The sequence below is a fragment of the Oryctolagus cuniculus genome, chromosome 17 (assembly GCF_964237555.1).
Source record: "Oryctolagus cuniculus chromosome 17, mOryCun1.1, whole genome shotgun sequence".
Classification (NCBI taxonomy): Eukaryota; Metazoa; Chordata; class Mammalia; order Lagomorpha; family Leporidae; genus Oryctolagus; species Oryctolagus cuniculus.
The window spans coordinates 18845773-18861591 of NC_091448.1; the positions used below are offsets into that span (position 1 = coordinate 18845773).

The window sequence follows — 15819 nt, forward strand, 5'->3', positions numbered from 1 at the left end:
GATTTTATGCTTTTTAATGTTAGTTTTAAAATTTCATAAATGTATTCCCCCTCCCCCTTTCCCCTTTTTTTTTCCTTTTTTAAATGTTATATTCAGAAGTTGCCCAGCACACCATCAGAAAGGACCCTTAGCCCATATGTTCTTCCCATATAAAGTACTTAGCCAGCATTTCTTTTTACATTAATGTCCCTTTTATTGGGCACATTTACCTTATTATTAGCACCTTTATGCATGCATATATGTAGAATTCTCTCTTGCTCATCACCTGTTTAAATGTCACTAGGAAGGGAAGAATATATTATTGGAATATTTTTGGTTTGTCTCTCTGTTCTGTCTGTCAGGATAATATTGGACACCGCTTACTCCAGAAACATGGGTGGAAGCTGGGCCAGGGATTGGGAAAATCACTTCAGGGTAAGTTTCAAAAATTTATGGAAAGAAAGTGTTTCTGATGCAGATCTTGTACCTGAACATATATGTTGTCTTTTTTAAAAAGTGTTTGGTGTTTTCTACCCTTGCCCATCTTCCCCTACCCCCAGAATAGTCTATTTTTAACATACCTGTATTTTAACTGTCAATCTTTCATATTTGCCAATACTTTGCAGGAGTAAGTTGCTGTGTTATTAAAACTTTCAGGTCAAGCATACTATATGTGCCTCAACCATGGGAAAGTTTTTGGTGGAGGTGATGGGTGGGTAGAATAAAAGGAATGCCTAGATTCAGAGTGTGCTTTCTTTGTGCTGTTTGGTGATGTTGTGTTGTGGCTTCAGTCTTATAAAAAGAGAATCATTCAACATCAGTTTAACTTCTGTCCTTCCAAATTGTCCTTGATGCTAATAATTGCCTTGGCTCTTTCACCCTTCACATCAGAATCCATGTAGTGATTGAGAGAAAAATTAATCCACATGAAACAAAAATGAAAACTGAAGTTTCTTAGGGGTCTCCAAGCAAAAAGGCCATTTCTCAAGTTCCTATCAGGCTCTGGAAAAATCTGTGGCTTAAAGTTTCCATTGCATTTATAATTCATTCATTTTAACTATTCTAACTATTTGGATAAAAAACAAAATACTGATGTTTCTGCTCCTCAGTTCCTGCTAGTTGGAAACCAGCCAACTGCATTCACTTTTTAGTTCTCAGATTCAAGAGCTGCTGTTTCTTCTTTGCAGATATGATGTGAATGCTACTTCAAAAATGATGAGAATCATTGTGCATCTACATCTGGTCATGGAGGGACTCATTGTATACAGGAATCTTTGGGGAGAGGTGTGCTACTGTCTTTTAATTGTGGAAATGAATTATCACAATTTGAATGTAGAAATTAATTTTTAAGTTACTAAAGGAAAAAGAAGACAGGGCATGAAATAAGATATTGCAGTCATTAAAACCTTTGCTTTTAAAATTTTTCTACAAGTTGTATTCAGTGATGACACATAGGAGATGCTCAAGAAATATATTTTGATTATTTATTACTAAACATTAACCTGTTTGGGGGTGTGTGGGAAATAGATTTGATTACCGCCATTTCCCACGTGGTATAAGAACTCTTTGCAAGCAATACCAAGACTATGTTATAATTAAGAACAGTCTTATGGTATAGACCATAGACCACAGATACTTTAGGAATCTAGAAGAAATAGAGTGAATAGGAATGAAATAGAGATGTCTTTTTTTCCCTCCTAATTTAATAAAGAATAGAGGTTTATTTATCATGGTTCTAGAGGCTGGAAAATCCAAGAGTGAGGCACTAGTGCCTGATTTGGGCCTTCTTCCAGTATCCTAACATGGCAGAAACATTACCTGGTGAGACAAGGGTGACTTTTTGAAAAATCACACTTGCCCCAATGATTTCCATATTTCTAAGTGGTGTTGAATTGAATGGAAGGGATTGCTTAGAGGAAAGTCCAATGACTGGGTTTGATCTTTCCTTCCAGTTTCAGACCTCTCTTTCTACTCACCAATGCCTATAAACATTGTTGAGCATTACTCTTTGTTTGGGCAAGCAAAGTAGAAACATTTTATGTGAATCCCAGACTACTTTATGTTAAGCATCAGATACCTGAAAGTACAACTAGAACCTGTGGAGAGAAGAAGTGGGGTGGGGGGAGTAGTTGTGTGTATGTCTGTGTTTAAAAATAGATAGGTAAATGAATACTTACCTACTTTGGATGACCCAAAATTACTATTATTATGGTTAGTTTGGTTGTTGTTGTTGTTGTTTTTTTTTGACAGGCAGCGTGAACAGTGAGAGAGAGAGAGAGAGAAAGGTCCTCCTTTTTCCATTGGTTCACCCCTAATGGCCGCCGCAGCCGGTGTGCTGCGGCTGGCGCACTGGGCTGATCCGAAACCAGGAGCGAGGTGCTTCCTCCTGGTCTCCCATGGGGTGCAGGGCCCAAGCACTTGGGCCATCCTCCACTGCCTTCCCTGGCCACATCAGAGAGCTGGACTGAAAGAGGGGCAACCGGGACAGAATCTGGCACTCCAACTGGGACTAGAACCCCGTGTGCCGGCGCCGCAGGTGGAGGATTAACCTATTGAGCCGTGACACCGGCCTATGTTGTTGTTTTTAAAAAGACTTTAGAATTTCTTTAAATTTTAAGTTCCTTGAAAGAAGGAATTAGATTTTACTTCCATCTCCATGGTAACAAGCATATGATAAGCCCTCAATAATTCATAAATCTGTATTCAAAAATATAAGGGAAATTTGAAGCATATTTGAAATTTTTTTTTCTAATTGTGGTTAAAAAAACACATATCTTAACCAATTTTTTGGTGTAAAGTTCAGTAGTTTTTTTTTGTTTGTTTGTTTGTTTGTTTTTTAATTTGAAAGAGTCATGGGGGGGTGCAGTTTGGAGGATAGAGAGATCTTCCATCCACTGGTTCATTCCCCAAATAGCCACAATGGCTAGGCCTGTGCCAGGCCAGAGCCAGGAGCTAGGAGCTTCATTCTGGTCTTCCATGTGGATGCAGGTCCCCAAGGATTTGGGTCATCCTCCACAGGCGAATTAGGAGGGAGCTGGATCAGAAGTAGAGCAGATAGTACTTGAACCAGTGCCCATCTGAGATGCTGGTGTTGCAAGCAGTGGTTTAACCTGTTATGTACAATACCCAACCCAAAGTTCAGTCACTTTAAGTATGTTCACATTGTTGGTAGAAAGCCATCCTTTTTTTTTTTTTTTTTTAAGATTTATTTATTTTTGTTTGAAAGGCAGAGTTACAGAAAGGCAGAGAGAGAGGTCTTCTATCCACTGGTTCATTCCCCAGATAGCCACAACAGCCGGAGCTGGGCCAGTCCAAAGCCAGGAGCCAAGAGCTTCCTTCAGGTCTCCCACGTAGTTACAGGGGCCCAAGGAGTTGGGCTATCTCCCACTACTTCCCCAGGCCATAGCTGAGAGCTGGACTGAAAGTAAGGCAGCTGGGACTCCCTACTATGTGGGATGCCAGCACCACGGTGGCTTTACCCGCCATGCCACAGCACTGGCCCTGAAAGCCCATCTGTTTTGGTTGACTGGTGCCATGTCCTCACCCTTCTAAAAGAATGGATCTTACTCTGTTTTCAACAGTAAGGGCTAAGTTTAATTGTTTTGTAAATGCCTCTTTATTTTCTACTGTCAGACTTAACTGTACAGGCAGTGTGCTGTATTTATCTCACATATTCTTTCTATAATACCCACGTGATTTCACCTAGTATATAACCACATTTATGGTCTTTTGAGAGAATTTATGACATATTTTCTCCCTCTGTGCCAAACCTTTGCTATAACTAACCACTGAAGATAGACCTCTTGCTATGGGGAAAAAGATAGTGCCTCCTTGGAATTATATAGATTGGTCACTACATATGATTTCTAGACTCAGGTTTACTAGGTTCTTTGCATTTACTAGTTTATTGTAACATTTAATTCTCTTTTTTAGGGGGCAGTTTAGTATTCAACATACCTAACATGTAACCATCCACTGAAATTTAAACTGTCTTGTGTCAGGCTTTTGTGTGTGTGTGTGTGTATGTGTGTGTGTGTGTCAGTCATTTGAAGATTACTTCAGTTCCACACAGCACATTTACAATGCCAGTTTTTGGATTGCCATTGTTTGTAAGAGTATCTTGCCATGGCTTAGATTGAAGAATAAGGCCTGTTGACTCTGGAAAAAGTTATCTGTGGCCAATTATAAATGGTACTTTGTAAGCTGGATTTACTGGATTCTTAAATTTTCTTACTATATTTTACTCCCTTAGTGTTTATCGAAATATTTTGACAGTTTAAAAAAAGATTTTTTTATGTGGCAGATTGTTATTACTAAAAATAAAAGATGTGTAGGAAAGATACATCAACAAGGTATTACCTGAGAGAAACAACACAGAGGAAGCTCTGTTGGTGAGAAATACTGTAAAGAATAGCTACCACTGCGGCAGAACGATGTATTTAATTCAGAGAAAAACAACAGGTAGTTGTATTGTGTGGCAGTTGGGTTGGATTCAATTCTGAAAATTGTTTTATAATTTTTGGCAGCTTTCAAATGTAGTAGAAAGTAGCTCTAAATCTTTATTTTGCTGTGAAATATGTTTAGTCAGTAGATGTAGCGCAGAAATGGCGCCCTAACTTCGTTAGGTTGTCTAAGAACTGTTTGATGGTTTAGCTGGTTCTTTGGCCATAACCGAAAGTCCAGCCCTTAGATAAAATGAATGGGATCTGATATTATTTCATATTTCACCTTATCTAGAAGATTTTATCAGGATATCTAGGCAACCAACAAATATTTAGGGAGTTAATATATTCTAGTTGTACTGGCTCTAAGTAGCAAAGATATGGACAGAGTAGACAACACATGATGCCTCTGTTGAGGTTTATTGTCCAGGCCCCCAGGTCTTGCTTTCTTACTACTGTGTTAGGCCAGTTTTACACTCGTGTGTATCTGCACACTTAGACTTCAGTGTGTGAACATTCTGAACATTTAATTGACAGGTAGCTTGAAGCTGCGTTGAGAATAGGGCATTCTCATTTGTTTTTGTGTGAAAATATTTGGTGCAGGGTATGAATGAAGGCTGAGTGTTAACATTTAGAAATGCAAGACCAGGGTTTAAGTTTGGTGCTACACCACTGTCCTTACAACACTGTCCTTTAAGTAAAGGGAAAAGTACCATCCCAGAGTTACTTTTTTCAGCAATAATTGGGAATGAAAATCTCTACCCATTTTCTCAGAGTGGTTATGGGGACAAAATGATGTTAATAAAGTCACTTTATAAAAATCGCAAAATATTGGCCGGCGCCGCGGCTCACTAGGCTAATCCTCCGCCTAGCGGCGCCGGCACACCGGGTTCTAGTCCCGGTTGGGGCGCCGGATTCTGTCCCGGTTGCCCCTCTTCCAGGCCAGCTCTCTGCTGTGGCCAGGGAGTGCAGTGGAGGATGGCCCAGGTGCTTGGGCCCTGCACCCCATGGGAGACCAGGAAAAGCACCTGGCTCCTGGCTCCTGCCACCGGATCAGCGCGGTGCGCCAGCCACGGCGGCCATTGGAGGGTGAACCAACGGCAAAAAGGAAGACCTTTCTCTCTGTCTCTCTCTCTCACTGTCCACTCTGCCTGTCAAAAAAAAAAATTAAAAAAAAAATTTAAAAAAAATCGCAAAATATTTATAAATGCTTTTGTTAATACCTCTATCATATAGTACATATTTAGATATTTAGAGATAAGCCTTCTTTAGGTCTTAATCAGAAACCTAGACATCATAAAATTTATAAATATGGAAGTTTCTAGCTTGTAACTCTATTTTCTAGAATTAACAACAATAGCTAATATGATTTATACATACTAGACATTAGATCTAGGATCTGTGCTTTTAATGTTATATGTGGTTTGGAGCCCCATAATCCCTAGTTTTGGTGTCTTCACTAATTCTGTGTTCACTAGTCCTCTCCTCCTCTTCCTTCTCCTCTTCCTCCTCTTCTTCTTCTGCTTTTAAAAAAGATTTGTTTATTTGAAAGGCAGAGTTACAGAGAGGCAGAGAGAGAGAGAGAGGTTTTCCATCCATAGGTTCACTCCCCAGATGGCTGCAACGGCCGGAGCTGGGCTGATCCAAAGCCAAGAGTGTGGAGCTTCTTCTTGGTCTCCCACATGGGTGTGGCTACAGAGGCACAAGAACTTGGGCCATCTTCTGCTGCTCTCCCAGGTACATTAGCAGGGATCTGGATCAGAAGTGGATCAGCCAGGGCTTAAACTGGCACCTGTATGGATACCGGCACTTAAGGTAGTGGCTTTACCAGGCCATCCTCTCTACTTCTGAGTCAGTGTTCTGCATCTAAAGAGAGCTTCAGTCACTCAGTTGGGACAACTGGACAAAAACTGGAAAAGAAGGTGGATCTCATATGTTACCACAAAATAGATTCTAAATGAATAAAAGATTTAAATGTAAAATGATTCAAGTAAAAATATTCATAAAATTATTAGGGTAATGAAAGAATTTTTAAAAATAATCTTTTTTTGAAAAGATTTGTCTATTTTTATTTATTTATTTATTTATTTATTTGACAGGCAGAGTGGACAGTGAGAGAGAGAGACAGAGAGAAAGGTCTTCCTTTGCCGTTGGTTCACCCTCCAATGGCCGCCGTGGCTGGCATGCTGCGACCGGCGCACCGCACTGATCCAAAGGCAGGAGCCAGGTGCTTCTCCTGGTCTCCCATGGGGTGCAGGGCCCAAGCACTTGGGCCATCCTCCACTGCACTCCCTGGCCACAGCAGAGAGCTGGCCTGGAAGAGGGGCAACTGGGACAGAATCCGGCACCCCAACTGGGACTAGAACCCGGTGTGCTGGCGCCACAGGCGGAGGATTAGCCTATTGAGCCACGGCACCGGCCCTGTTTATTTATTTTGAAGTTAGAATTACACAGAGTGAAGGGGAGGCGGGGTGGGGAGGGGTCTTCCATCCTCTGGTTCACTCCCCAATTGGCTACAACAGCCGGAGCTGCACTGATCGGAAGCCAGGAGCCAGGAGCTTCTGCTGGGTCTCCCGTATGGGTGCAGGGGCCCAAGCACTTGTGCCATCTTCTACTGTTTTCCCAGGCCATAGCAGAGAGCTGTATCAGAAGTGGAACAGCCAGGACTCAAAACTGGCGCCCATATGGGATGCTGGCACTGCAGGCGGCAGCTTTACCTGCCATGCCACAGCGCCGGCCCCTAAAAATAATCTTTGAATAAGGAAAGCTTTTCTCAGTTTAACCCAAAACTGAGAAGCTATGAATAAAAAGATGAGTTTGGCTATATTTCATCATAAACACAGTAAAAAAAGTTGGGGAAAATATCTAATATCATTACAGGCTTAAGACAAATTTCATATATTTATTAGTATGAAAAAGATTTATTACTTAAATAAGAAAGGAAAAATAAGAACAGAAAAGTAATATATATCCTTTTCTGGGCACAGAAATATAACAGATACCCTTTAAAAATATGAAAATATTCTCAACTCTTTAAAATTTTTTATTTCTTTTCATTTTATTTAAAAGACTCATACACACAGATCTTCTGTCTAGTAATTCACTCCTCAAGTGCCCCCAATAGCCAGGGCTGGGCCAGACTGATAGCAGGATCCTGGAATTCAATCTAGATCTCCCATCCCATATGAGTGGCAGAGACCCAAGTACTGAAGCCATTTTCTGCTGCCTCCCAGGGTGTGCGTTAGCAGGAAACTGAATTGGAGGAGGAGAAAAATACAGGGCTTGAATAAGGCACTCTAGTATGGGATGTGGACATCCCAAACTGGGATTTAACATCTCTCTACCAAATGCACACCTCAGAAATAATTTTTTAATTATAGAAATCATTGTGCAAAATGTTTTGTTGGGGCCGGCACTGTGGTGTAGTGGGTTAATCCTCCGCCTGCGGTGCCAGCATCCCATATGGTCACCGGTTCTAATCCCGGCTGCTCTTCTTCCTTTTTTTTTTTTTTTTTTTTTTTTTTGACAGGCAGAGTTAGACAGTGAGAGAGAGAGAGAGACAGAGAGACCTTCCGTTGGTTCACCCCTCAAATGGCTGCTATGGCTAGCGCACTGTGTCGATCTGAAGCCAGGAGCCAGGTGCTTCCTCCTGGTCTCCCATGTGCGTGCAAGCACTTGGGCCATCCTCCACTGCCCTCCTGAGCCACAGCAGAGAGCTGGACTGGAAGAGAAGCAACCGGGACAGAATCCGGCGCCCCAACCGGGACTAGAACCCTGGTGTGCTGGCGCTGCAGGCGGAGGATTAGCCAAGTGAGCTGCAGCACCGGCCCCAGCTGCTCCTCTTCCAATCCAGCTCTCTGCTATGGCCTGGGAAAGCAGTAGAAGATGGCTTGAGTCCTTGGGCCCTGCACCTATATGGGAGACTAGAGGAAGCTCCTGGCTCCTGGCTTCAGATCGGTGTGGCTCTGGCCATTGTGGCTAATTGGGGAGTGAACCAGTAGATGGAAGACCTCTCTCTCACTGTCTGTAATCTAGCTCTCAAATAAATAAATAAAATCTTTAAAAAAAATGTTTTGTTGAGAGAGAACTTTCTTAATAGAGTATTTTTTTTTTCTTTTTGACAGGCAGAGTGGACAGTGAGAGAGACAGAGAGAAAGGTCTTCCTTTGGCGTTGGTTCACCCTCCAATGGCCGCTGCGCTGCAGCTGGCGCATCGCGCTGATCCGATGGCAGAAGCCAGGTACTTATCCTGGTCTCCCATGGGGTGCAGGGCCCAAGCACCTGGGCCATCCTCCACTGCACTCCCTGGCCACAGCAGAGAGCTGGCCTGGAAGAGGGTCAACCGGGACAGAACTGGCGCCCTGACCAGGACTAGAACCCGGTGTGCCGGCGCTGCAGGCAGAGGATTAGCCTATTGAGCCTCAGTGCCGGCCCTTAATAGAGTATTAAAACAGCATTTTAAAAAATTTATTTATTTATTTGAAAGGCAGTTACAGAGAGAGAGGAAGAGACACACACAGAAAGATCATCTATCTACTGGTTCTTTCCCCAAATGGTCGTAAGAGCCTGAGCTGGGTCATGCCAAAGCCAGGAGCCTGGAACACCATCTGGATCTACCGCTTGGGTGGCAGGGACCCAAGCATTTGGACATCTTCCACTGTGTTGTTCTCAGGCCCATTAGCAGGGAGCTGGATCAGAAGAGGAGCAACTGGGACTTGAACTGATGCTCATATGGAAAGCCAGCACCATTGCAGGTAGCAGCTTAACCCACTGTGCCACAAGGCCCCTAAAACAGCATTCTAATGTGAGGCATTCAAAGGGTACATCCTGTGTATTGGTTTGTATTTGCTTGACCAGGCAGAGAAAAATCCTTTTAAAGGCAGATTCTGTAAAGGGAAACTAAGTTGAATTTTACAGTCATTTTGAATTTAATACCATGTACTTGTATTATTCAAAAAATGCAGAAAATAATTATTTGGGAATAAAGTATATTCTCTTGCTGAGACTTAGAGTAGCCAGAATCAAAGCAGAGAAGGGTTGGGAGTGTTTCTTTGGTTTTATGTGTGCTGCCTACCCCTTTTCTACTAACTACAGTTGGGAGATAGATGGTGAATGTAGTAGAACAAGACCTGCTAAGATGAGTCCCAACAATATTTATTCTACATTTTAGGACTGAAGGAAAATTAGACTTGCATTCAGTGCAAGAGAATAGAAATATGTCATGTGTTGGATGTCATAGTCTATACCCCAGCATTGTGGCGCAGCAGTTTAAGCCACTACCTACGATGCTAACATCCTATATGAGCTCCAGTTCAAGTCCTGGCTGCTCTGCTAATGCTCCTGGGAAAGCAGCAGAAGATGGCCCAAGTACTTGGGCCCCTGCGACCCACGTGAGAGACTCAGGCTCCTGACATTGCAATCATTTTAAATCTTTTTAAAGGAATAGATTCCACCATCTGTCAACATTGCCACACTAAGGACCAAGCTTCCAACACATGAAGTCTTTGGTAATATACCACATCCAAACCATAGCATATGCCAGATATTGATCTAGACTCTAGATGTCTTACAGTCTCATTTAATGAATATATAACTGGTATGCTGATTTTATAAAGTAAAACCATTTGAGAAATGTCATACAGCTTCTGGGTCTCTGTCGTTCAAGTATTAGCCTGAATTTGAAACCAGTACTTCTACCCTCCTACTTTTTTCCTTGGTTAATCCTCCGCCTGCAGCGCCAGCATCCCATATGGGCACCGGGTTCTGGTCCTGGTTGTTCCTTTTCCAGTCCAGCTCTGCTGTGGCCCAGGAAGCCAGTGGAAGATGGACCAAGTGCTTGGGCCCTGCACCCGCATGGGAGACCAGGAAGAAGCACCCGGCTCCCTGGCTTCGGACTGGCACAGCGCCGGCCGTAGTGGCCATTTGGGGAGTGAACCAATGGAAGGAAGACCTTTCTGTCTCTCTCTCTCTCACACTGTCTATAACTGGGATTCTAACCAGGCACTCCCAATAGGAGATGCAAGAATCCCAAGCAGCAGCTTAACTTGCTGCACCACAATGCCCACTTTTCATCTATTTTTAAAAAATTTATTTATTTTCATCTTACTTGAAAGGCAGAGTAACAAAGAGCTTCCATTTGCTGTTTCATTCCCCCAAATGCCTACAATTGTCAAGGCTGGGCCATGTCAAAGCCACGAGTCTGGACCTCATTTGAGATCTCCCCTATAGGTGGCAGACACCCAACTACTTGGTCCATCCCAAAGTAAGCATTAGTAGGAAACTGAGATTGGATCAAGACTGGAACCCAGATGCTGCAGTATAGGATATAAGCATCCCAGTGGCGACTTAACCACTGTGCCACACTCTGATTGCTCTTTTTTTTTTTTTTTTTTTTGGTCAGGCAGAGTGGACAGTGAGAGAGAGAGACAGAGAGAAAGGTCTTCTTTCCGTTGGTTCATCCCCCAAGTGGCGACTGTGGCCAACACACTGCGGCTGGCGCACCACGCTGATCCGAAGCCAGGAGCCAGGTGCTTCTCCTGGTCTCCCATGCGGGTGCAGGGCCCAAGGACTTGGGCCATCCTCCACTGCACTCCTAGGCCATAGCAGAGAGCTGGACTGGAAGAGGAGCGACCGGGACTAGAACCCAGTGTGCCGGTGCCACAGGTGGAAGGATTAGCCTATTGAGCCGCGGCAATGGCTGCTCATTTTTTTTTTTTAAACAAAAGAAACCTTAGATAATTTTAATGTCAAGCTTCATTATGTAAGAGGGCAGGTAGAACCTACGTGGTTGTTTTAGTTGAACCAGAGTTCAGGAATAATTTGAAAACCATAACTGAAAGTCAGTAATGGGAGATTAGTTTGAAGAGGCATAAACCTTACTTACTGTTTGCTAAGCACTTAATACTGCTTATAACAAACTTATGAGATAATTGCTGTTATTCCCATTTTATAGACAAACTAGTTTTATAAATTACTGAAGGAGAAGCAACCAGCAAACTACAAAATTAGAATTCAAATCTTGGTCTTGTGGGCTCCAGAATTCATGCTCATTAAGTACCATACTTAATGTGGAATCCTTTATAGCTCTTCTAATTTAGAATTTTATTTTTTACACCAAAGGCAGTCTTTGATCAGAGAAGTAAAGATTTTTATAGCAAAAACAGGTATTAAAGATAATTTAATTTAAAACTCATTTTGCAGATAAAATACAGATTTAGGGTTCCAAAATGTCTTAGTGGTAACGCTGAGATCCAGACCCAAATTATCTGATTTGCAGTCTGTTGTTCTCATTATGTCAGCCAGTCATTTGCGGTGGAAGTAAAATACTAGTCTGGTAAAGTATGACTGAGGATGGTGATGAAAAATCATTTAGCAGAGCACCTGGACTTGAGTAGTAGATAAACCTTGGAAGGGCTTGATAACAGTAGGAAAGCATAGATATGAAGCATGATAGCACTAACTCTGAGGCATCTGTGTAGTCAGTCCATTCACGTGTCCAGCTAGCAAGCTGCTGCTTACAGGAGTTAGTGTTAATCTTTTAGAATGGCCAACATTTATTAGTTGTAGCCAGCACTTGCATGTGGACTATCTGATTTAAATACTCTTTGAAGAAGATAGGATTTTCATTTTACAGATGAGAAAATTGATATTCTGAGTAACAATTTGCCAAAAATCTTACAGCAAGTAAGAGAATAAAAGTGTCAAACTTATTTTTTTAAGATTCATTTATTTGAAAGAAAGCAGCAGAGAGAAAAAGGGAGAGAGAGAGAGAGAGAGAGAGAGGGAAATTGATATAACATCTGCTGGTTTACTCCTCAAATGGTCACAACAGCGAAATATGGACCAGGATGAAGCCAGGAGCCAGGAACTGTATCTGTGTCTTCTACATGGGTGGCATAGGCCCAAATACTTAGGCCATCATTTGCTGCCCTCCTAGGTGCATTAGTGGGAAGCTGGAAGCTGGATTGGAAGTCATGCAGCTGGGCCTTAAAACAGCACTTTAACATGGGGGCCAGCATCAAAGTCAGAGGCTGAACACACTGCACCATCACACCAGTCCCTGAAAACCCGTGCTTTTTTATTGTTCCTTTTAAAGATTGATTGATTGATTTTGAAAGAGTTACCAAGAGAGCGAGAAAGATCTTCCATCCACTGATTTCACTCCACAAATGTTTGTAACAGCCAGGGCTGGGCCAGACCAAAACCAGGAGCTTCATGTGGATTTCCCATGTGGGTGGCCGGAACCCTAACACTGGGGCCATCGTCCACTGTTTTTCCCAGGGCATTAGCAGGGAGCTAGATTGGAAGTGGAGCAACTAGGACACATATTGGCACCCATAAGGCGTGGAAATGTTGCAGTGGCAGCTTTATTTGCTATGCCACAACACCAGGCCCAAAACTATGCTTTTTAAAAAATTTATTGGGGCCAGCACTGTGGTGCAGCGGATTAAAGCCCTGGCCTGAAGCACCGGCATCCCATATTGGCGCTGTTTGTAGTCCTGGCTGCTCCTCTTCCAATCCAGCTCTCTGCTATGGCCTTGGAAAGCAGTAGAAGATGGCCCAAGTCCTTGGGCCCCTGCACCCACATGGGAGACCCTGAGGAAGCTCCTGGCTCCTGGCTTCAGATCCGCGCAGCTCTGGCCATCGATGCCATTTGGGGAGTGAACCAGCAGAAGGAAGACCTTTCTCTCAGTCTCTCCCTCTCACTGTCTGTAATTCTGCCTGTCAAATAAATAAATCTTTTAAAAAGATAAATAAAATTTATTTATTTGAGGGGGAAAGAGAGCAGACAGACCAAGAAGTTGGGGTGTTCCATCTGCTAGTTTACTCCCCAGGAGCCTTCAGTAGCTCCAGGCAGGAGGCTGAAACTAAGAATCAGGAACTCAATCCAGGTCTCCAATTGGTTGGGAGACTGTTTGAGTCATCATCTGCTGCTTCTCAGGGTGAACATTAGTTGGAAGCTGAAATTAGAAGCAGAACCTGGACTTGAACTTAGGTTTGAATCTGTATGACATATAAGCATTCCAAACACCTGTCCCCAAAACCTATTGTTTTTAATCAGTATGTTATAATGTACCTAAATTGTAGTTGCTAGCTCATTTCTATCTCCTGAAGAGAGAGAATGGTGGTGAGAAATACCAGTACTGTACTGCAGAATTGAAAGACATAGGGGCCAGTGCTAAGTGGGCTAAGCCTCCGCCATCGGCATCCTACATGAGCACTGTTTCAAAAGTCTCAGCTGCTCCTTTTCCAATCCAGCTCTCTGCTATGGCCTGGGAAAGCAGTGGAAGATGGCCCAAGCCCTTGTGTCCCTATATCCACATGGGAGACTTGAGAGAAGCTCTTGGCTTCTGGCTTCGAATCTGCCGTGTTGCGGCCATTTGGAGAGTAACCAGCGAATGGAAGACCTTTCTCTCTCTTTTTTTTTTCTTTTCTTTTTTAAAGATTTTATTTATGGCTGGCGCCGCGGCTCACTAAGCTAATCCTCCGCCTTGCGGTGCCGGCACACCAGGTTCTAGTTCCGGTCGGGGCGCCAGATTCTGTCCCGGTTGCCCTTCTTCCAGGCCAGCTCTCTGCTGTGGCCAGGGAGTGCAGTGGAGGATGGCCCAGGTGCTTGGGCCCTGCACCCTGTAGGAGACCAGGATAAGTACCTGGCTCCTGCCATCGGATCAGCGCGGTGCGCCGGCCGCAGCGTGCCGGCCGTGGCGGCCATTGGAGGGTGAACCAACAGCAAAAGGAAGACCTTTCTCTCTGTCTCTCTCTCTCTCACTGCCTACTCTGCCTGTCAAAAAAAAAAAAAAAAAAAAAAAAGATTTTATTTATTTATTTGAGAGGCAGAGTTAGAGAGAGGCGGGGTCGGGGGTGTCTTCCATCCACTGGTTTACTCCTCAAGTGGCCACAATGGCTGGAGCTGGGCTGATCTGAAGCCAGGAGCCAGGAACTTCTCCCAAGTCTCTCACATTGATACAGGGACCTAAGGACGTGGGCCATCTTCCACTGCTTTCCCAGGCCATAGCACAGAGTTGCACTGGGAATGGAGCAGCTGGGACTCAAACCGGCACCCATATGGGATGCCAGTGCCACAGGTAGCAGCTTTATCCACTGTGCCACAGCACTGACCTCTAATAAAATCTTTAAAAAGAAAAGAAAAGAAAGAAAAAGAGCAACAAATAAGATACAGTAGTTACTGTGGCCAACAAAATGGAGATAGCTGTGAATGTGATATATTTTCTTAGCTTACTTGAAGTGGTCATGTGTGTTCTTAATGATTAGTGTAATAAATTCAATAGAAATTGAAGCTCAATTGAGTGGTAAGAACCTTGGCCAGATTTTTAAGGAGGCTAATTGGTCTCTAGGGTAAAAGAAAATGTTGTGACTTCTGTCTCATGACTATAATTTTCTCTGTGTTTTTTTTCTTACTCTTTGTATTCTTTTCCTGTGGCATTTTTAATGTTCTATCTTGTATAATTTTTATTTATTTGTGTCTCTCTTATTCTCATTAGATTATAAACTCCTAAAGGTCAGTAAATACTCTGCATTTACATGTTCTCCACTGTTGCTTTCTTATTCTTTATTCTGCATGTTTATTGAATCTTAGGATGTGCCAGATCTATGTTGTCTCAGAATGAATGGGGTGGGCATTTGGCATGGCAGTAAGTTACTGCTTGAAATGCCCATATCCCAAATCAGAATGCTTAGGTTTGAGTTCCAGCTCTGCTCCCAATTCCAGTTTCCTACTAATGTATATTCTGGGAGGCAACAGGTAATGGCTGAAGTACGTGGGTCGCTACCACCTCAATGGGAGACCTGGATTGTGTTGCGGATATTTAGGGAGTTAAGCAGTGGATGGGAGATCTCTGTCTGCTTCTCCACCTTTTCCAAAAAAAAAAAAAAAAAAAATTAAGTGACCACCAAAATTCAAAGTAATGGATCAAATAATTTAAAAAAGAAAATAATAGTATCTTTCCTGTGTTTAAATGTAGTTTATTGCTTTTAAATTCAGTGGTTTTTTTTGCTCCTACTAAATTTTTCAAAATATATTAAGTAGAAAACTGCTAAATGGGAGTTAAAAAGAAATCCAGTAGGAGTTCAGGTGGAGAGAGCAAAGAATGTAGACCTTGAAGGAGGGTTTGAGTCCAGGTGGTAACACATCGAGTTGAAGCTGACTGAGTGTGAATCAGTAGGAAATGGTGTGAGCTGTGCCATGGTTAGAGAGGAGTAATTGTCATTTTGGGTGCTTTGGAATACAGTTCCATTATTTTCAGATCTTCTGATTTTAAAGGAAAACAGAAATCCAGATATTTTTATAGAATTCCCTGATTGATAAATGTTTGCTCAAAGTTTAAACTCTGTAGGATAAACAAAACATATATTCAACAAAATATATAGCAAATAATATT

The 15819-nt window shown here is 42.7% G+C and overlaps 1 protein-coding gene across 28 annotated transcripts in view; it reads left to right on the forward strand.

Annotated features, from left to right (window-relative positions):
• The window catches only part of GPATCH8 (G-patch domain containing 8), a 102682-nt gene that overhangs the window by 37758 nt on the left and 49105 nt on the right, over positions 1-15819 (forward strand). For 23 of the 28 annotated variants that reach the window (XM_008271582.4, XM_070060616.1, XM_070060611.1 and 20 more), the window contains one exon: positions 342-414. In XM_008271582.4, the coding sequence (XP_008269804.1) occupies positions 342-414 (73 nt within the window). Of the gene's footprint in view, positions 1-341; positions 415-1166; positions 1264-15819 lie in introns of all 28 variants that reach the window. The other 5 variants (XM_070060615.1, XM_070060605.1, XM_070060620.1 and 2 more) reach the window with 1 other exon arrangement.